This window comes from Cottoperca gobio, chromosome 16, assembly GCF_900634415.1.
Source record: "Cottoperca gobio chromosome 16, fCotGob3.1, whole genome shotgun sequence".
Taxonomy (NCBI): domain Eukaryota; kingdom Metazoa; phylum Chordata; class Actinopteri; order Perciformes; family Bovichtidae; genus Cottoperca; species Cottoperca gobio.
In genome coordinates, this window is record NC_041370.1 from 24,531,062 (window position 1) to 24,554,630 (window position 23,569).

At 40.1% G+C, this 23,569-nt stretch overlaps 1 protein-coding gene across 1 annotated transcript in view; it reads left to right on the forward strand.

Moving 5' to 3' along the window:
• Positions 1–23,569, forward strand: part of ascc3 (activating signal cointegrator 1 complex subunit 3) — a 180,652-nt gene that overhangs the window by 12,886 nt on the left and 144,197 nt on the right. Inside the window, exons 5-6 of the mRNA XM_029451214.1 lie at positions 9,743–9,860; positions 22,844–23,045. Of these exons, the coding sequence (XP_029307074.1) occupies positions 9,743–9,860; positions 22,844–23,045 (320 nt within the window). The remainder of the gene's footprint in view (positions 1–9,742; positions 9,861–22,843; positions 23,046–23,569) is intronic.

Consider the following 23,569-nt stretch of genomic DNA (forward strand, 5'->3'; position numbering starts at 1 on the left):
CTGTTATTGTTACCGACCCGATAGGTCTTGATGTGAAGTGACTGAACATTCGGTCACCATGAGCGTATTCAGGAAGAACAAGCATTAACATTTATATGTTTCAGGTTTTACCTGTAAGACTCACGTTTGTAATGCTTAGCTCCTTGTCTGTGATCTAATTTTCCTTAGTTAGAGAAATAAAATGTGTGCGCCTTGGTTCGGTTATAAAGTCTCCTGATTGGCAGCTGAAGAGTCAGTCTCACTGGACAAGTGGTTAAGCTGATTCAGCCAACACCATGGCTAACACCAGAGCTGAGAGCATTGGAGCAGCCATCAGAGACGTCACACTTCTGTTTCCATTACATTTAGTTTTGCAGAAAGGTCATTTTTTGTCCGTTATTCTGTGTTGATCTGTGTACAGTTTAAAAAAAATAAAACTGCGATGATCCGACTGACATAATAACAATTCTGGGGCTTCTCAACTGAACACCTGCCGAAGAACTTAAAGAGCCTACGAAATGATATTTTGTCAGTGTTATCGGGCTTGGTATATGATAGTTTGCATATCTATTGTGAAATGTGCCATATATATTTTTAATATTGATGTATTCGTAATAAATCACGATCATAACAGCATAAAAATGACTTCCGCTAACAACAATCGATCGCTGCGCCGAGAGCATCCACTTCGGCAATGTTCGGGCGATGATGTCACAAGTAGAATACAGCCGCCGCCAGTGTTCGCCTGCGTTACAGCCGCCGCTGTAGTGTTCGTCTGCGTTGAAGTGTCCAGCAAAGACTGCTGTCAATTATTACGAGAAAGAACGGACAACAATCGATCGTCAAGGATAATTGTGAAGCCATGTGTTGTATGGGGATGTGGGGCCGTCTACAAATCTAGCTTTCTGTGGCCAAAAGAGGATAAAATGTCGCGTTTATGGACAAGACAAGTGCGTCGATGAAACCGACGATTTGTGGGCAGCACTTTGAGAGATCGTGTTTCGAACAAACTATGCTCGCCAAGGAAATGAGATTCAAAAAGAATTTAAAACTGAACGCAGATGCTGTGCCTACAATACTGCCGAGACCCCAGCCAGCACAAGCCAGCACGCCGATTCAAACACGTCCGCCGGTGCAGAGTCCTCCACCAAAGAGACGACGGAACACATTCGCCAAAAGGGAGAGAGCAAAGGTAAGCCGTGCTACTTGTTTACTGTATTTATTGTTTCAAGCATAAAGCCATAATCGGTCTAGGCCTACTGTGTGTAACGAGTTTACCCCAGGCCCTAGCCAATATCTGTGTGTTATTGTTTGTAGTATTAATAACTTTAGCTAATTACACTTCATTAGCTTAATTAAGTATACATTCAATGTTTATAACAGGCTTCCCCATTTTATTCTGTATTTTGAGTAAAAGCTCGAGTCTATTTAACTTTTAACTATCACCCTATTATTACATAGGTATTGAAACATTGGTGAATGAAGTCACTGACAGAACTGAGGATACCTGTATGATCAGCGACCATCTATTGGACATCCACACTGGGGAGGAAGCTGTGTGTACACCAGTAAGTCTACAGACTGTACATCATCTGTACATTACAGTTGTAGTACCAGGAGACCTGCACATGACGTGTTAAACATACAATCACCACATGCATGTTCATAATTCATATATTTGTATAATTTGATATCATTGCTCTCACAATCACTTCAACCACATCTTTTATTATGAATGTTATTAGATATTTTCTTTACGCAGACATGTATAAACGTGCAATACAATTTCAAGCTGGTTTGAAAGATTTATTAGTAAAGTTGTGTTTTGTACATTTCAGACATGTCAGAAAGGAATTGCTGTGCAGACGGATCCCCCTCCACGGACACACCACAAGTCCATGCAGGCGCGACCACGTGTCAGGTCAGCTGGACTGCAAGTTCCAATCCAGGTTGGTTGTTCCAAAGGTTAGCATCATAAAATATATATATATATATATATATATATATATATATATATATATATATATATATATATATATATATATATATATATATATATATATATATACATATACATACATACATACATACATACATACATACATACATACATATTATATATTGCTTGATTATAAAACATATTTTTTGCAGAGTACGTTACTGAACTCTTGACCGAGACTCAATGCTTTGTGCCAAGACAATGTTGATGAGGAACCTTTCGAAGTCCCAGATCCACTCAGCAGTCGGTGGAAGAACCAAACAAGAGGGATGCTGTTGTGCTGTATAGAAGCAGATTCAATCACTGAACTGACATTGTGTTTTGTTATTGACTCTAATAAAGTGCTGATACTTGAACGACGTGTAGTTGTCAGATGGAAACGTAGCACAGATCTTTTGAATGGCACATGATGGCATTCTGTGATTCTTACCAAGTATTCACCAGCTGGCGGTATGCCATATAGTGATACATTCTGTGAAATACAAGATTATACATGTCAATGGTAATCACTTCAACCTTATTTGCTTATTTATCTATTTATTCTGTGACTGTGCCAGAGTGACCATTCGACTCCCCATAAATACATCAAAGTTTCTGAGCTCTACACATTTGTGCACACAAGTAACTTACTCATTACGTGGCTGATCACCTGCTTGTTGTCTGCCCCTCTTCAAATACCTTTGGTAGGCTGTCTGCAACACCCAAACATCCAGACACTTTGACTTGAGTCCTGGGTGATCTGTTATGCAGGTTATGTTTGCACCATGTCCCTCATATTCATTGAATTCCTCCATGACATCCTTTTCTTGGCAGCAGCTCTTCAATTGCTTCCATAATTGTACAGTTTTCACATGTACACCTAAATGTACAACAGAAGAGTGGTACGGACATGTACACAATATGCAATATCCAGAAAAAAGGCCAATATTAACGTCATCTTAATTTCATACTATTTATATGCCTATTTCACGACATCTGGTAAGTGTTCCGGCTCCTATAGGCAGCCGTGAGACGGTCAGTATACAGACTATACTTTATAAAACAGCGCTGTCCTCCAGTCTGTTTGTTAGCTAATAGCTAATACTTTATATAGAGCTCGTAATATATGACGTTTGACATCAGACACAACGATAGAACCTCAACCGCAGAAACTCCGAGAAAGAATCAAGTTATCAAGCTTTACAGACGTGGATGTGTCTAAGTAGAGAAGTAATTGAATATTTAGCGATCGAGCAATTTGCGGACAACTAGTCGGGTTCATAACAATTCAAGGAAACCAAGCTATCGACTCGATATAGGATAGCTTGCGATCTATTTACGATCGAGGATAATGTTACGATTTATTAAGATGTATTTACTATATATTGAGAAGTTCTATGAACTATAGTCAAATGTATATACCTGTCTGTGTTCTGTTGCCGCACAGGATCTCCGCCAAATCCAGGATCACCGTCACCATCATCCGCATGTACGCTCCGGTCTGTGTCTCCATCTTGAATACTGTGTCTCACGCTGCTCTGTTTCCACCACGTTAAACTCGCCCGCATGATCTAAATCCACGTCACCGGCATCCTCTTCAATAAACTCCTCTTCTTGAAGGTGCAACGAGTCTATTGACGACTCACTGTCACTCGATTCTGTCGAAATATCCGAGCCAGAGTCCGACATCGCCACGTCTGCCGCTTCTGCTGCTTCTGCCTGTGTATTCAACTGGTAGACTGTTTTCTACTTATGACGTCAGAACACGGCGTCGGGTGTTTCCGGTAGCGGCAATGTAAACATCGGTGGTCGACATACTTAAATTATGATTTATTAAATACTGCGATCATTGTGTCATAAATAACACATCATTTTACACCAAAAATAGCATTTACTATCGTATCATTTCGTAGGCCCTTTTAAGGGATCATTTTGAACTTGAACTTAAAAATGAGGAGTCAACATGTTTGTACTGTGACATGAAGTCACAGAAGTTTCTGTCCTAATGGTACGTTTAATATCTTGGGGTACCTATTGATTCTATAACCTTGACATTCAACAGCAGGCCTTCTGGGTTTGATCCAGATGCTGGATTATCATGTCCTGGCTGTCGAGTCATCCTTGGCCTTTACTTCCAGACCTTTTTAGACATTTCCAACTTTCTGCATGGCTTTGACCTTCATTGGTAATAAAGACCCTTTAGGATTGTTAGCAACTCAACATTTACACATAAAGCAGAGGTCAAGCTTTAAGAAACCTAATTTCTTAACAATATAAAGATGAGATGAAATCATCTAAATACTGCTACATAGATAGTAGGGCTGGGTGCTTATTTGATATGATTATTTTATTTGTTTTATGAGTTATTCTGCATTGTCTAATTAAATATTACAAGCAAATTGTTTTTATTTTATAACATGTTTTGTTCGCCTAATGATTATACTGAATTGCAATTAAATTTTCACCTCACTTTTCAGCCTGACATCTTGTTCACCTCACTGTTGTCTGTGTGGATCGTCCCATCAATATAATCTTCATTTGATACAGAAGCAGTTAGCAGTAGTTATGGCTTGGAATAGTTCATTTTAAGTTGTTGTAGTGTTGATTGAAGATATATTTTGATTTCAGAGTTGCTTACTTGCTGCTGCACTTTACAGCATATAATCACTATAAGCCCATAGTGTACAATACATATACGATTCATCAAAAGTTATAGGACGGCTCACTGTAGGGCATTATCCATAATGCACGCTGTAGTAAAGGCCCAGACACACCAAACCGATATCAAAGAAACTAGTGGCAACAGAGGCCGACTGTTGCGTGGCCTGCGTCTTGGCCAAAAAGTCACACCGCAAAGACTACAGCCATCATCCAACAAGCACGTAGGTTCTGCACCTGCGTGAGAGGAAATAACTTTCCATACCAGCAGACTGTATTCCTCATTTGAAAAGGGAAAGCGGAAGACCTAAAACTGCAGATATAAAAGCCGTTATGATACACACATTAAAAGCAGCATTTACCGACCATTTTCGCACATCTTGCTCACTACGAGCTTCATTCCAGGTGGCCATGTGGTTGTACAAATATTTGTGTATTGGAATGATCAGATGAGATGAAGATGTAAAATTAAAAGAGCCTCTGTGTGTGCGCTCTTGACTTTAGTCGTTTAGCTGAACAGCCAATCAGAGTGTTTTCTCTAATCGACCGGCTCCGCCGCTGGTTCAACATTCTGAATTGGCCGACAAGGGATGACAAGAGCCAATGGTGTGGGACATCGGCCCGACATCGCTTTATCCAATTTCTCTCTTTCTCTTTTGCTTCACTTCGTGTTTCCCAGAGATTTCTTTACTTGGACCAATTTTAGCATTTTTTGTCCGTCCAAGAATCCCGGCATAGGCAACGGACTGCTGCAAAGGCTGTACAGCATGAAGGCGTTCCCACCGTAATACTGGCTGCTGTGTCCTTCTGACAGGCTTCTAGTGACACATTGTGCAAACACGACGTTCATTCCCTTGAAGAGTTCGCAGTGATTGTTTTTAATTAATCTTGTGAGCTTGCTTAATTTTGAGGCCTACATCTACATACATGAAAAAGTAGATATAAGTAGACGACAAGTGTAAAATAACCTGACTCAATGTTATTTCATTATGGTGCTCTGCGCAGTGATTGATTCGCTCAGCCCCTTCTTGCCTGGGTATTGCAACACATGCGTCTCCAGTTCATATATATTTATATATGTATGTATGTGGAAGATAATTTCGTATATTGTTGTTTTTATTAAAGCAATATTACCAACAGGGGAATTACAAAATCACCCAACCCTAGTGTGGGCATCATCTATCGACCAAATTGTTATTTAACACGGTATCAGTATGGGCCAAGAATTTCACAATCGGTGCATCCTTTTTTACATCTGCAGAGAGGTTTGTTGTCTCTCATTCTATTGGAACGTCCGTTATTTGACATCCTTTACATTTACTTACAGATGAGGAAAGTGCTCCATCATTCTGTCCCCCTGCAATTTCACCAACTTCTATTCTCTGACTCCTTTTATACGCCAAGGCTTTATATTGTCCACATTGCTCCTCTCTCTCTCTCTCTCTCTCTCTCTCTCTCTCTCTCTCTCTCTCTCTCTCTCTCTCTCTCTCTCTGTGTCTCTGTCTATCTAGCTCTCTATCTGTCTGTCTCTGTGTCTCTGTCTCAGTCTATCACTCTGTCTGTCTCTGTCTCTCTCGCTCTCTCTGTCTCTCTCTCTGTGTCTCTGTCTCTCTATCTATCTGTCTGTCCTTTCTCTGTGTCTCTGTCTATCTCTCTGACTGTCTCTGTCTTTGTCTCTGTCTCTCTTTCTCTCTCTCTGTCTCACTCTGTCTGTGTGTCCGTCTCTCTCTGTCTGTCTCTCGGTCTCTGTCCGTCTCTCTCTGTCCGTCTCTCTGTCTCTCTGTCTCTGTCCGTCTCTCTCTCTCTCTGTCTGTCTCTGTCTCTCGGTCTCTGTCCGTCTCTCTCTGTCCGTCTCTCTGTCTCGGTCTCTCGGTCTCTGTCCGTCTCTCTCTCTCTCTGTCTGTCTCTGTCTCTCGGTCTCTGTCGTCTCTCTGTCCGTCTCTCTGTCTCGGTCTCTCGGTCTCTGTCCAGTCTCTCTCTGTCTGTCTCTGTCTCTCTGTCTCTGTCCGTCTCTCTCTGTCCGTCTCTCTGTCTCGGTCTGTCTCTGTCTGTCTCTGTCTCCTCTATGTCTCTGTCCGTCTCTCTCTCTGTCTGTCTGTCTCTGTCTGTCTCTGTCTCCTCTATGTCTCTGTCCGTCTCTCTCTGTCCGTCTCTCTCTCTCTCTGTCTGTCTCTGTCTCTCGGTCTCTGTCCGTCTCTCTCTGTCCGTCTCTCTGTCTCGGTCTCTCGGTCTCTGTCCGTCTCTCTCTGTCTGTCTCTGTCTCTCTGTCTCTGTCCGTCTCTCTCTGTCCGTCTCTCTCTCTGTCTGTCTGTCTCTGTCTGTCTCTGTCTCCTCTATGTCTCTGTCCGTCTCTCTCTGTCTGTCTCTCTGTCTCTGTCCGTCTCTCTCTCTCTCTGTCTGTCTCTCTCTCTCTCTCTCTCTCTCTCTCTTTCTCTCTCTCTCTCTCTTTACAGAGAGATAAAAGTTGTACAGAACTTCAGCTGGTTACTGTTAGTTCCAATGTTTCTCACGTAGTTGACATTTGGAAGCGAACTCTCCCACTGACATCTTTAGATGTAGAATGCCCTGTATGTGTGTGTGCATGCCTGTGTGAGAGTGAGTGCACCTGCACCTACATGGATTCCAAAAAACACTGAACACCTACCTAACCTTATTGACATTTCTATGCACATGTTTACTACATCGAACAGCATTTACATCTCTACTACAATGTAGGTTTACATTGCAGGTATAGTTCAGGGACCAACAAACTTAGGGACACTAATTCCATTATTTATTCCTGATAAAGAGTTGAGGTGAAAAAAGAGTAAAGAAATATTTCACTTTATTTTTTGTTATTGTCATCAATGGTCGTTCTCTGCATAAAAACACAATTCAAATGATTAGGAAATAAATTATTGTCTGGCTCATTTTGTTAAATAAGCACAAAAGGCTTTTGTAGGTAAATCACATTTGGCAGTAACAGCTTGTCTACACATTATGCATAGCAAAAGCAGCATGTCAGTAGCACAACAGCCTCTCTCAGTATCCCACTGGAGGTATTCAGTCAGAGTGCTGCTGTGAACTCAGATGAGTTTTTGGAGCACTCACAGCCCAATATACACAACCACTGTATTTATGCACAGAAAAGTGCAAGTGAAGCCTGCATAGACAGTTATATCGATTTTAAAATGGAATGAGAAGGATGACTGAAAAGATGCGTCCTGTGTAGACAACCGATAAGAAAAGCTCATTGCGTATATTTAGACATTAAACATTTAAATCATTTGTTGTCTTTAGTTTTCAGACAAGAAAAAAAAGGGTTTGTAGAAAAACACGTTTTTATTTTTGTTTTGGTAGTGGTACTGAAATCAGGGATAGCATAGTGATATCAAAACATTTCAAACAATACTCAGTCATATTTTATGCCAAGTAGAAGCAGGTTAAGTGGTGTATACAAGGGTTTTAGCATTGTGTGTATAAGATATGACAATAACTCATCAGAAATGATGCAAAGTGTTGATATTGCATTTTCCTGACATCAAGTTCATGGCAGTATTTAGTCAAAAGCCTAGTTACAGTTTCCCCCAACTCTAGACATGTTGTGACATTTAGATATACAGCATCAGCTGTGTGTGTGTGTGTGTGTGTGTGTGTGTGTGAGTGTGTGTGTGTGTGTGTAAATATACATTTATATAGAAACATACATTTTTATATATATATATATATATATATATATATATATATATGTGCGTGTCAGGAGCGGAGCCCCGCCCTTTGCGGGCAGAGGAGAGAATGTGAATGCGCAAAACAGCAACGCAGTAAACACTGAAACGTGCACATAAATTAGATAAATAACATAAGCGTTTAGTTTATTTAATAGAAGAGCACCTGTTCAATGTGAAAAGTGACTATAAAAAAACAACAAAAAATAACACCTTGAGGGGGGGGCTCTGTTGCGCCCCAAAACAATAGTAGTCGAAACACTGATATGTATATATTGCTCTGAATATTTGACTGCTTAAAATGAATCCAAGTTGCATTTTTTTTGCAAATTGGTGTTTGTGTTGGTCTCAGAAGGGATACAGCTCTGCCCAGTGGTGACTCAACTCAAATAATGCTTTAGTTGTTCCATATACCAGCTAAAAAATTGAGCAGGCAAGGCTGAATATTTAATCATAGATAAAGGAACAGAGGACACTTTCACACTGCTGACCTGTAGCCTTGAGGATGTGGAGTTATTATACAGTTAATGCTTTGGCACTGGGCTTGCCTGCAGGATGGTGGACTGTACAGAATCCATCTGAAGGAGAAACTCTGCCTCTCATGCCAGCAGAACCAACACCTAATCGGTCAACTCCAAGGACGGAATCCATGAGAGTTCATAAAGAATAAAAATCCCTTCGAGCAGGTGAAACCCCAGCCCTCTCCACAGTGCAGTACACCCAACTCCAGTAAAACAGAGCCATGCAGAGGGACTAATAGAAGTTTAGAACAGATATAAAAGAGACCACCGAGGGAAACAAAGATAACCCCACCAAAGATGATGGCTGACCTGACATCAAAGTGCGTCTGTTGTTTTAGTTCCCTGCTGTGCTGACTATTGCCTTCCCAGGGGAGGACAGACTGAAAGATCAAGCAAAACCTACATCCTGAAGCCAACCCTGATAGGAGAGGGAAAAGCATACTGCATTGTTTTCCAGGTTCAAATGACATACCCTGGGCCTTCAGGTCTGCTATTTTCCAATTGGAGAACACACACATGATCATTACTTCCATCTCACAATGATATTGATGACTGTCTGCAGCCCTGTATCCTCTAAGTCTTAATTGTATGCTGCTGCTGCTGTGAACAGGATTTCTCGTAGTTGTTGTTGTTGTTGTTTTTCAGTCACTTGCTAAGTGCCAGGTGGCTATGTTTGGAAGGCTAAGCGACAGAGCATATTCTGTACCAGGCGGATGGTAATTACCAGGTGCTCAGCCTTGGCAGTAGAAGCGTGTTTGGGGGTATTGGTGAGCCATAGGATGTGTATACATGTTTGGATGTTTGCGTGGTGGTATGTTTGCGACTACTGTAGATGAATGTATTTTTGGCTTGCAGCTACTAAATTCCCCCCCCCCCTACTCCCTTCCACTCTCTCCCTCCAGCTGTTCGAGCTACTGGGCCCCGAGGGGCTGGAGATGATCTCCACCCTCCTCCAGCGAAGGGCGGCCATCGTCGACTCCCTCCTCACCATCCCACCTGACAGGACTGGCTACCCACCAGGTGAGACAGCCCCATGGCAACCAGGTCATCTCCATGGTAACACAAACTCCACTTGTATTGCCTATTTGAAGTCATAGTCATGAATACCAGAAATGTATTTATGTAGAAAAAAAAGCAATTCATCTGAACTGTACAGACTCCCTGACTGAGGGTCTTGAAGTTAGTTATGCATTTATCTTCTTGTATTGTCAAACGGACTCAAATGATAATGTGTGTGTGTTCTTGGCCTGAAAAAAAGAGTTTGGCTGTCTAAACCTTATTGCTATTGGGCAGGTTGTTTAGTTTCAGCTTGTATCAAACCAATTAAGATGATGACGGAGAAGTGTCAATAACTGATCTCTTTATTTATAGCGGAGAGTGTCCCCTGTGGGTGCAGCCGTGCGTTTGACAGCTCTGGGGAATGTTAGCATTATGCTTTGCTGCTTATTTTCACTATGTTTAAACCCAGTTTAAAATAGTTGTGTAATGTAATCGTTCCAAACAGTCTATCTGTCATGTAATATTTACTACATCATTATTTATTTGACAAACACGTTTTCATTGCCCATTCACCGCATAAACTCAAGCAAAAGTAAAACCTTTTTAGTGGTATTATTAGTTTTTCTGAATTTTGAGTCTTCCATCCAGCTTTCGCGGCAGCTCTTGCACTCATGGTGCGTACGCTGTAGCGTTGCTACCGTAGACTCACTTTGAAACCCAACAAGCAGCGGCACGAGCACATCCCGAACGGGCACTGCACCAGTAGAAACTGACTAAGAAAGTCATGACAAAACCACACTCACCTACCCACTCACTCAAGGGCTAAAGTGCCATGCATGGGTGAAGTGCATCATCTCGTACTAGATTTGTTTTGTAGTATTTTTTGCTACAGGTGCAAAAGCATCTCTGTATCTTCTTGTTCTCCCTTTAGAGCAGGGGTCACCAACCTTTGTGATACTGAGAGCTACTTCAAGGGTACTGAATAATATGAAGGGCTACTGAATAGTTGCACGGTTCACCTTTAATGATAATATTAACATTAATAATAATAATCATAATAAATATTCATACATGTGAAGAGACTTTCTGATCACATGTTAATGTTTATTATTCCTCACAATAATTATTAACAATGATTTACCATGGTAGGAAACAGATATATTTAAACATGCAACATTATTTATTTATGTTCTCAATCTATTTCAACATTTGAAAGTCAGAGTTATCACATTTCTGATATTTTTGTAAATATCTTTATTGACAGTTTTGTATGAATGAGAACATTTGTAGCATTTTGTTCAAAATCACAGCAGTTATATTTTAGTACAAAGTATCACTTCTGTAACATTTATAGGAAATCATTAACATCATATCCTGTTTGTACAAACACTAACTTTGTAACATCAGAGAGTGGAGATCACATCAGAACCTTTCTTCTCGTCTTAGAACAGTGTTTTCAATAACATCATTGCACCTTTCAAGACCTCTCCGTCCGAAAAGGCTTTCTTGTTCTTTATTTAAAATGTGCAGCTCTAAATGAAGCTTCCGTTGCTTTCTGTGACTTGTTCACCGGCCTTATGAAAAAAGATGCTGCTGCCCAAAACTGCCTTTAACTCTCGGCTTGTTCTGCCCGCAGTGCTGCAAGTGGGGAGTTAGTTAGTTAGTTAGTTAGTTAGTTAGTTAATTAGCGCCCCATCGTAGCTGCTCCCGCTAGCGTTTCAGCGAAAAGGGAAATGGAGATTTAGCTTACAGGGTCAGAGTTCATATATATATAAAACATTTTAGTCTGGCCAACGGAGCTGGAAAAGTGCCATTTGGTTCACGTCATGCTGATGCTGGAGAACGGTTAGAATGTACTCTTGTCGCAGCCTCTCAGCATCCTCCATGCTCTCTGATGATGGGTTGATGTATTCATCAAGACCTGCTGTGAAGAAGTGAGGATGAGCTAATCGCAGGGACCCTATATACTATATTCAAACCCCAATAAGCTCCCAAAACGCTAGCTGAATGCTAGCTGTAGTGTAGAAACACGTTTAATAAGTTACTCTGTCGTCAGGGATAATCTTAACATAGGTTACGAATAGGTTATCCACTCGTTATCAATAAGTTGTCTGTAGGGTTCACCAAAAGCCGACGTAGCCTATATCTAACGTTCCTCTAACGTACTCACGTAGGTATTGACGTACTGTATTGACGTACTGTATTCACGTAGGTATTGACGTACTGTATTCACGTAGGTATTGACGTACTGTATTCACGTAGGTATTGACGTACTGTATTGACATAGGTATTGACGTACTGTATTGACGTATGTCTAACGTAACGTAACTTACGTGTAACATCTGCATAACTTATGAAGCACACGTTGGGTATGCCCGAAAATTTGGAACATGCTCAAAACATTTTCACAGACTCAGCGTTCAACAACGCACCCCACCGCCTGCTCTTAACGAATACTACTTATGCCTTACCTTATATCAACATACACCAGCGTATCGCCGATATTTTGTATATATGTTATGCTTTCGTTGGGTATTCGTCTGATACATTTTGTATAAGTAAGTGATGCGCTATCAATCGGTTAGAAATGTGTATCTGTATACGTTCACTTTTTCGATCGATCCGATGAAAAGTTGGACGTATTTGGACTATGTCAAATTGTGAGCTATTTTTTGTATACGTTTTCGCCATACGGATATGTGTGACAGGGCCTTCTACAGCTGTGAGGAGTAAATAACCAATTCACAATTCAGCCCACGTGACAATTTGGTTATGAACAATTTTAGTTCTTCAGAGTTACCAAACCATGACACAAGATGGATTTCAATAAAATCAATGTAAAAGAGGGTCATCATGATTTCATCAATGTGATAACAGTACAGTTTTCTGAGACAAAGCTGGTGTGCATTTTCACACACTGCCTCACAGTTCTTTCCAAAGGTCAGTTTAGAGTCTATGACTGTCCCAAGATACCTGTAGCTTTCTACACAGTCCATCCTGGTCCTTAATGATCCAGACCATGTAAGGCTGTGGCTGTGTATTGGACTGCGAATGGATACACTTTCATTGCTTATGTTTTCAACTTTTATTTTGTGAGTAGAAGAATGTCTTATTTCCGCTTTCTCTGTTTATTCATGTTATGTGTTGATATGAATATCAGGAGATATGCTGTTATCACATTTTTCACCTCTTAAATATCAATATCAATATCAGTATTTGCCTCCAGGACTGGTCAGGGTATAATTATAGGTACAGACTACTAAGCATTGATTTCCCCTAATCCGGCACATACATCTTGCACGTTGATGGCAATTACCCATCAGTTGTACAGCATGTTTTTATGTCTATTTTGAATTTTGAGAATGAACTGCAACAGCCAGCATCTGTCAGTTCAGGGCTACATTTCTTTAACACCCCTGGACCTTAGGACAACATTCTGTGAATTGGGATATGTTGCGTTTTACACATTTATTTTCTACTGTAAGGACATTAACTGCTACTGTGAACTAATACAGCTATCTGCTAGTCCTCCTCCTATAACGGTTGCTTCTGCATCACTGTCAGTAATGTTCCGTAGGAAGTAAGGGCGTGTGTAACGGTAAATCTGGGTTTACAATAAAATATAATCTAAGCTTTCTCTCTGCCAATCCATATTAAGATACAACAAAAACAAAGTATATTTCTCTCTGATTGGGAATTTTGTAATCACTACTCATCTTTGACATCTCAGGAACCCCATTGTTACTCTACGTCTACTCTGTTTAACCTTCTATAGAAAATAACTTTACTTTTTGTTATGATATCTCTGAGGAGCCAGATTTAATATGGACAATGTGTTTAGACCATGACTGATATCATCTGACAATGTCCTGTAGTTTATAACAAAGGCTGGTTATTTTAATGCAGATTCACCATGTGTGTAATTAGTGACATAAAAAATGGCCCAGCAATTTCCTCCAGTAGTTTGAAGACCAAGGTGACCAATGACATTTATGTTGGGCCCAATGCAATTCTGACTTGTATCTCTTAAAACACCCCTCTTCTATTCCAGTCTTGGACCCTTCATTTCAAAGTTTAGATTTATACTGTTTCTTCGAAGGTGAGGTTAACATTTAAAAACAAATGTATGAAAACTAGAACTTCAATTCAGAAAGTAAGGCTGTCTAGATGTTTGCCATTAACTCCTGGTCAAGGTCTTTCTCACTTCCTTTGTAAATTGGAATACAGATATTTTTGTATTTATAGATACTAGCTTTACGTTAAACCCCCATGCTTATCACAGTCAGTGTATCAGTATGTTGTTTGAGCTGTGTCGCGTTCTTGCAGGTAAGCTCTCTGTTTCTCTTCCTTATTAAAGACTTCTCATGAATACGCCACGCTCGTACTACGAACTGAAATATTCCTGAAAGGAGCCACACAGGAAACGACAACTCCAGCATAACTTTCCCCACAGCTGTCACACACAGTTCTGCAGCTGTAGTGGAGACTCGCTACGCACACACACACACACGCACACACACAGACACACACACAGACACAGACACAGACACACATACACATACACATACACACACACAGACTGAGACACACCCAAATCAAGAGACCCGTTATCGGCACCTTTCTGTCATTGTCTTACTTCATAAGCGACCAATATTTTCTCATATGAGCTGAAACAATAAGATCTAGACAGCCAAGCGCTCTTGTTCCATGTTTTTTTCCTGACATTAGAACCTTGTCCAGGAGATGAATACACACCTATTTCGCTTTGTATTGGTTGCCTCATTTGTATCATTGGCTTTAAATTAGCTTAATTATAGAATCCAACGATTATGCAAAAATGATTGCCGTCAACTCAAATAATCGCAATCAGGTGGTTATGTAATAATTGCGAAAGGCCTTCTCATGAATAAGAGAAATGATCGTGTCATACTAAGAGAGAAAAAGGCTGACCTGTGCTAAGGCCCAAATAAGCACAGGCTCTTGTGTGGAATAGGCTCACATTGGTTTCTGCTGTAGTTATCAGGCTCTCCCAGCAGCTTAAAGCTGAGCTCATTGATTTTCTATGAGATGGTATTTCAGGAGGCTTGTTAGTGAGCTGTTATAAAGCAGCCCACATATCGATGTACCTGCCTTTCTTTTCTTTTCATGTTTTTTTATTTTAAATGCTGTCCTTCATCCTGAGCCAGCGTTGTGTCTCGCCCCCCTGTTTCCTTTGTCCTAAGGTGGTGTTATTTCACCTCCTTAATGTGTAGAGTCCAGCTGTAAGTATTTAAAGATATTGGTGGAAAGATAAGATGGAAGCTTTTTTTATTGCCAGAGCTGTCGTCTTATCCTTATGGTCCACGGTAGACATCAAAGAGCGGTGTAAGATTAGAAGAGAGCTCCAAAATGAAAAAGAGGTCTTAATGCTGGCTGTGAAACAGTACATGAGCTAATGAACTAACTCTCTTTATTCATTTAGCAGGTTCAATCTTTGATGTATACCATTCACTCGAGTTCTGATGGCATTTTAGACAACTGAAAAGATTAGTGTAGCCCAAAAAAGAGTCTATTTTTGAAAAGTTAGCTGAACACATTTTCAGCCTCAACATGAGAGCTGTCATGGTGCAATAAATCCAAATCTATTTAAGTCAAATTCTAATATTTCTGTTTTTAAAGTTATATTTTTGGGTTTTTCATGCCTTTATGATAGTGAAGTGCAGATTGTGAAAGGGGGAGAGAGAGAAGGGGAACGGCATACAGCAAATGGCCACAGGTCGGACTCGAACCAGTGGCCTCAGCCTTTATATATGGGACGCCTGTGCTACTGGTTGAGCTACCGGGACGCCCTAAATGCTAATATTTAATCATTCAGATGCATCAAATTGAAAATGTCTTCTACACATACTGAGTGGTGCTTTCATGGTTATGTGAGCAGGTCCCCACACACTCGCGCACACACACACACACACACACACTCTCGCACTCACTCACGCACGCACGCACGTAAACATTCATGTAAACGCACATCTTATCAGATGACTTTATTAAGATCGGTCATCAGAATTATTTCAATGGGATTGAGTTATAATTGGACGTAACTGCAGCTCTGGGAAGCTACACAATAAGCGGATCTCAAATTCTATTTCAATAACTGTAAAGTTTGCTGATGTTTTTGCACAAGGATTTATTAATATTAATATTCGTTGGTTTTTCATTTTCATGTCAATTTTAGTAGGATTATAAATCAGTGAAGGGCTCAGAACTTTACAGTACACATATTGTCACGCTGAATGTTAGTTAAGTTAGTGACCTGCACTGATGGTGGACCTCTATGCTTCAGAGTCACTTTATACAAAGTGACATGCTTTGCTCAGGAAACCTCTGACATGTTTTTCTCTTGTTGAGAAGCTAACCTAAGTTTATACTCAAAGAGAAGCTGCAGACTAAACTTCTCAACACTTGATGCATCTGCCCCTAGAACACGTGAGTCTGGGACACAGCAACAAACGATTTGGTCAATACAATCGACTGTATCTGTGAAACATATCGCACACTGATTGTGTATGGTCCAAAGACAACAAACTGCAGCTGTGGTCCCGCCCATGCTGCATCAAACCTCTGCTGATGTTATTCCCATTGTGAAAAAACTTTTGATCAGCGTTAACAAATTCACTTGCCAGACAGCTTTTGAGATTAGTGTTGCCTTGACGACTGAGGGTGGAGTCAGTAGGGGTTAAAAAAGGCTGATTAAATGTTCCACTATTTGCATGCCATCAGGAAGAGTGGGATTTAGTGGGAATGCCTGTCTCTTGCTGATTAGCTTTTAAATTGCAGTTTGCAGCTTGGCACTTGCATGTTTATCAAAGAACAGATTCTCTTGGTGGCTCTTTTCCACATTTCAATGGCTGATCGAGGCAGTGGTATGTGGAAGGGACAATTAAAAAGACATGTCCACAAATCCAACCATGTTTTAACAGGTGCTGGATACATCAAGGGCTATTCAAGGCATGAGTACAATCACCTGGACATACTGTGATATATTTAAGCAATAGCTCACAACAGGCCGTGGTATATGCTCATTATATCACGGCTAAGAACCAATCAGATTGCTTGATTTGACATGTCCGTTTTATAATATAACTTATAAAACGGACATGTCAAATCAAACAATCTGATTGGTTCTTAGCCGTGATATAATGAGCGTATATCACGGGTAGAATTGTAGTTACTTTTCACAACAAGTTAGTATCCCTCCGCGTCTGAGAAAAAGCTACAACCGTTACAGCTGTTAAATTACGTCCGTTAAGAAACAAACTTACAAAGCTTTACTATGGAGGAGTGGATTAATCAGTGCCTATCTCCAGAGAAAAAAGCCCCTAAAAGACGGCATGCAGAGCTACGTGAAGAGCAGGTAGACCAAATGGAAAAAACTACTGGAAGCCGAATCTCGTGGACCGGAGAAAGTGGAGAAATATTCTCGCCACGCCAAAAAGCAACAGCCTAGTACAACCCCAGCCTAGTACAACCCCAGCCTAGTACAACCCCAGCCTAGTACAACCCCAGCCTAGTACAACCCCAGCCTAGTACAACCTCAGCCTAGTACAACCTCAGCCTAGTACATCCTCAGCCTAGTACAACCCCAGCCTAGTACAACCCCAGCCTAGTACAACCTCAGCCTAGTACAACCTCAGCCTAGTACATCCTCAGCCTAGTACAACCCCAGCCTAGTACAACCCCAGCCTAGTACAACCTCAGCCTAGTACAACCCCAGCCTAGTACAACCCCAGCCTAGTACAACCTCAGTCTAGTACAACCTCAGCCTAGTACAACCCCAGCCTAGTACAACCTCAGCCTAGTACAAGTAACTTTGTAAGTATTCTACTGATGCTGGACAGTTTTTCAGTGGGTGCACAATAAACGGCAACATACAAATTAATGTAAATAAATAGCCAAATAATCGATCAACGTTGTCTGTCTAATATGTTCGCTAGCTGTTAGTGTTGTTGCATAGCAACCACCTCTACTATGTTTTGTGCAGAAGGCAACGGAGGGACTATTTTATTTTGAACATCATTATTTAATAATAAAAACTATTTAAATTGGAGTGTGTATTTTTCTTTCATATTGCCACACTTGGTAACCGTTTTATAAAAGCAATAGCTCACTTCAGACCGTGATATATGGTCATTATATCACAGTTAAGGGGGTTGTACCACGGCCCTTAAATGTGATATAATGACCATATACCACGGCCTGTCGTGAGCTATTGCTTAAATATATGGCTGCCCCTTAATGTTGATCCCCTGATTCTAAACTCGTGTTTTCAGTTGAAGCATCTGCCTTTTCATTGCACACAGAGCAACACAAGAACGTGGACAGTTAACTGTTACAAAGCGGTTTTGTTTTATAGAGAACATATCTTCAGATAAGAAAGGAAGGAAGCATAAAACAAAAGAACCACTTTAAAACATATCTCATATTTAAATCTGCACTAATCAACATTTGTATTTGAACAATGGATCTAAAGAGTAATATTGAGTGTTAACGTTACCCCATGTCTTCTGGAGGTGTGAATAAGCACCTTTTTGCTAACGCTTTATTATCGTAGTAGTATCTTAACTTCAACATTACTTCTGTCTGTTTACTGGAAATACTTGCAGCCTCAGAAGAGGGAGAGCTATTGTCCACTGTGAGCACGATACAGAGACGGGTGGGACAGCCCGACCTGCTAGAAATAGCCTCCCATTGAGTTTGTTTGTTTGTACACGTGCCTTTGACTGCGTCATTAAGCATATTTCTTTTTCTGTTCAAGTATGGTGCAGTAGGTGTCGAGGAATATGTGTATTACTCATGAGTGATCCTCATTTCTAAGCAAGTTTGGCAACAAGGCAATCTATTTGGCTACCTGAAGTACTTGGATAATTCAGAGAAGTCATTACTTAAACACTTTATTCACAATTATAGGGCTTAGATATTGGTGAGAACTATATATTGAAATAATTAAACCACAGTAGGGGCAGACTATTATAGGGAGGATTATGAAGTGCTTTGTATGACTGTGATGGCAGAAATATATCATTAGCAGCACTGGAGCAGTTGTTAAGCTGCAGCTGAATGCTTATGCTTATATTATAGGCAAAATGTGCATATTTATGGGTTATTACAGAATGAAACCCAGGGATTAGATTGCCAACCAATATCTGACATCCAAATGCAGTTTTATAAACTCAGTCATCTCCTTGTCTTGTAGGAACTGCATGTTCAAGGCTAATGAGAACTAACGACATGGGACTGCACAGTAATTCAATACTATCCAATATCAAATTTCAATGGAATTGTGTAGTGAAGGTATCAGGTCATGTTATTGCAGTGTTTCTCCTATAATGACGCATGATCATTGATATTAATTATCTCTCCTGCCACAGGAGTGCACACCACTGTGCTCAATTTAACCGCTGGATCCATGATAACTACCGGTAATGTATCGAAACAGAGAGCAGATGGCATTCAACTAGGGATGCTAATTTAGAATATAAACATAGCAGTAACGTTATATATGTGAATGTAGTGCTGTGTGTGTGTGTGTGTGTGTGTGTGTGTGTGTGTGTGTGTGTACAGTTTATTTATACAACTCCTCAAGAAGACCCAAATCAAGTTCCCATGTCCTGCTGATTACAGTGAAGGAGGTTAGTCCCGAAGTTAGCAACAACCCCGGCTCAGGCTCACTTAAAGTGGGCTGACCGGCCAGTTTGGTTAGCTGGCGACCACTTAATGAAAAAACATATTAAACTGAGGTTAACGAGAGATTAATCAGATATGATTAATTATGTTTTTAACTTTTCAATTCACATTGTCCAGTCTTGTTCCTCAGTTCACTACAATGGGTCTTGAAACAGCATGTAGAGTGAGTATCTGGAATGACAGCCAACATATCTCTTGCTTATAGTTGTAGAATCCTCTTGAATGGCTGCAGTGCAACTCTGAAATGACTCTGAAGACGTCTTATGTGAGTGAAATAGACACCATAACTCCGACATCTCCCTGCTGTTCCGTCAACGCGTTGATTAGTGCATAGAACTGTTTTTTATAATATAACTTTGCATACATTTTCCATTTTGTGATGTACATATCTGTGCGTCCCCACAAAAGGTTTTTAACGAGCTGTAGTGTTGAATGACTCTGGCGCCTCTGATTATCCAGGAATAAATGAGGTGCGTCTATGAACGTTATTCCTTACATATTATTACCTCTGCCAAGGAGGTTATGTTTTCGGTTCAGTTTGTTTGTCCGTTTGTCTGCAGGATTCTGACTTGTAGGGTGTAGCATGGGCCAAGGAAGAACTCAATACACTTTGGTGCAGATCTGTTTTACAGGGCGGATACACAAATCCTTTTTGACTTTTGTTAACATTGCGATATAGGTACAAAACACATTAAATACATTAGTATTACTATTTGATACGTATTTCCATTTGAAAAGTTGACACACAATATATTGTAATATATCTAAATGGAATCTTAAAATTGATTTTCCTTAGTAGTTTCTTATTCGCGGTAAATTATAGCATTGAGTATCTTGCAGTTATTGTTGTAATACTATGGTAAGTCACTACTTCGTGTTCAATCTAAAAAGACTGCTCTTGAAAATCCTATGTTGATGTTAAATGTGTTGAAAATGTGTGAAAACACCTTGAAACCATCTTGTAAGCAAACAAAATGTATTTTGGCGACGCTCTTCACAATGATTATGGCACCATGATCACTTGTGGAAATGAGAATCCTGGAGATTTGGAGGCAATCACTGTTGGAGACGCATAACAAGGTACAATGGCTCCCAGAGAGAGGGAAAGTAAAGGATGGGGAATGGTTTAGACAGAGGAATTGGTGCATAGAGGATGACAGAGTTAAAGGGGTTGGCAGTTGGAAAGGTAATGGGAGGGAGGGTAAGAGTGACAGGAAGAGGGGAGCTGCTGGAACGAGAGGGATGCTGTGCAGCAGGTAGAGCCACTCGACGAGATAAAGAAGAAATCATTCAGTCAATCAGCCGGGCCGCGGTGCAATCATCAGATCTCATCTGTTTTCAAGAGCAATTCTGCCTTTTATTGAGCTGTTGTGCCCCAAACAGGGAGGCTGCAATGGGGAACATTAACCCATGCAGTGCCACATGCACTTGCATCTGACAACAATGGGCTATCAAGATTACTGCTGAAATATTTCAGTTCTGTTGTTCACCCAGGCATAAATACTCCTTCAGCCTGAACACTCTTAGAATATTAGACATGATAGTATATGGCCACGTCATTTTAAAGTACGCATCATGGCAAAATAATTTGCACAAAATTAGTCATTTATGCTCATCATTTATTTTAAGAGCATTAATCCTTCTATTTGTTTGTGCTCTTTAATTACTTCATGTGTTTTCTCAGATTAGTTAATGTGCTAATTGTGCACATTAGGACATAACAAAACTAGGTTACAATGTTAACACGTTTTGAAAGCGTAACATTTTGACTAGATGTTACAAGGCCTGGCAACTGTTTGTCTCTCACTTTGATTTTATTGCTGTTTTAAAATATTTTGGATTATTATTATTATGAGCACCATATTTTGTTAATGTATCTTTGTTTTAATATTGTTTTAGTTTCCATCGTAGGCCACTGTTTATTGTTATATACTGTATTTAGAACCATTGAACTTATTTCCTGATACTTACTTTTGGCTTGTTTTATCACTTTTTTTATTGATACTGTTGGATTTTTTTAAATATATATTTTTTTTGCGGACCCCAGGAAGACTAGCGTCCACTTTGTGGGAGTAGATGTGGTTCCAAAATAAGAAAGTGTGCCGTATTAGATGTCATAGATACTGTATGTGCATGTAACTGACAGAAGCCAGCACTCAAACACATTCAGTGTAGCATCCAGAGCTACACGGATACATACTGATATTATCTTATTGCAGATATATTGTATCGGTTTAAGTAACAGATATGCCAGACTAGGTTTGAGAACATCTAGAAACAGTGTTTTCCACTAGAGAACAGAGACCATGTCCTGCTTTGTAAGTATTTTACTCACAATTTCTAAAGAAAATGTTTTTATCTATCAGATCTTTATCAACATTGTTGTTCACGTTGTGTTTTTGTTTAAAAAAAAGAAAAAAAAAGCCCACTATTAGTCAATTTACTATTATCAGTGTCTTCCTCCGCAATCTGATTGGTCAGGCGAAAGTCGTCTCATTTAGTTATTCATTTGAACAGATTAACTAATTAGCTCATTTATTTGTGCAAATGGAATAGTTTCTGTCAGATCAGGATCCACTCATTTGTGTGCACAAATTATTATTATTATTATTATTATTATTATTTTGTTGGGTTCTATACAACCGTTTTGGGGTCCAAGTTTAATAGCCAATAATACAACTATTTACAGATAATAGTGCATCTGTAAAAACAAAACACTAAATAAATGCATTAAAAAAAGTATAAATGTACAATAATTAAAAACTTAAGTGGTGACATGACATAAATCTCTCCACAAATGTTTTTGTGTATGGTCAGCAGGAAAACCAACACAAATGTCAATATATCAGTGATGCACCTCATCTTCTCACTGATTCAATAAAAACAGTAAGGCTGAATGTCCAATGTATTCTTGATAAACGGGCAGAGCGAGAACACTTGGACACTTGGTCGTTTGGACTATACTTGGCCGGACATGGACTTTGAATTGGAATAGTTGCAAGTCCACAAGAACACACAGACGAAAGCACAGCTTGAGAAAAACCCTTTATGTTCCACACTCACTCAGACATGGACATCATTAGAATGTATTAGGCCTATTTGGAAGTAATTGTTTGGTTTACAGGGAGTACTAAAATGAAAAGTCTAACTGAATGTGCTGTTTAATGGTTTGTGGCGAATGCACATACCGCTTAGTTCTTTTACAATACGTAGCATTATTTAATCCCTCCCAGGAAAATATTTGATATAGTAACGTTTTGTTTGCCATGTATTTCCCGCAGATGTGAGCCGAGCAGCCATTGGAGAAGTGTCCAAGCCCGCCTTTGGGTGCCAGGTGATCATCCAGTCAGAGCAGGAGAAACAGATGATGAAGATGTACCGCAGAGAGGAGAAGAGAGAGAGGAAGAGAGGCAAAGGAATAGACGACGGCGACTCCTCAGATGCTGCCATGCCCTTCGACCCCAGAGAGATGAGAACCCAGCGGTACATCATCTCTTCCTCTTGGTCCTTTTGGCTCATTTGTCTTTGTTTTCTGTCTGTCTCCTCCTTTGCTCTACGGTATCTGCAACACAACTGACAGGCTTCTACATTTTTCATGACAACTTGGCTTGAGCTTTTCAAAATACAAAAAGGCACAGCGATGCTGCAGCTTCTCGCGTAACATTTTTGTAAAGGATTTTTTTTTGAAAGTTTATTTTCAGAGGATGAAAAAAAAGAGCAGCAATCTGTTTAATTAAAAACTTAGCATGACCAAATCCAGCCCAGTATGAAGGGAAGATTAGCAGAGAGGTAAGCCACTTTAGGACAGAACATAATGCCACACATCTGTGCCTCTCCATTTTAATCATCAACTGCACTATTCATTGTAAAGCTCCAGTATGGAGGCGTGTGAGGGTTCACGTGTAGAAACAAGTGGTTGCAGATGTGAACATGTGCTGATGTTTTTGTTAAAAAGACATTGCCGTTAATTCCTTTCTTCTTTTACTTTGACAAAAGCTTCTGGAATT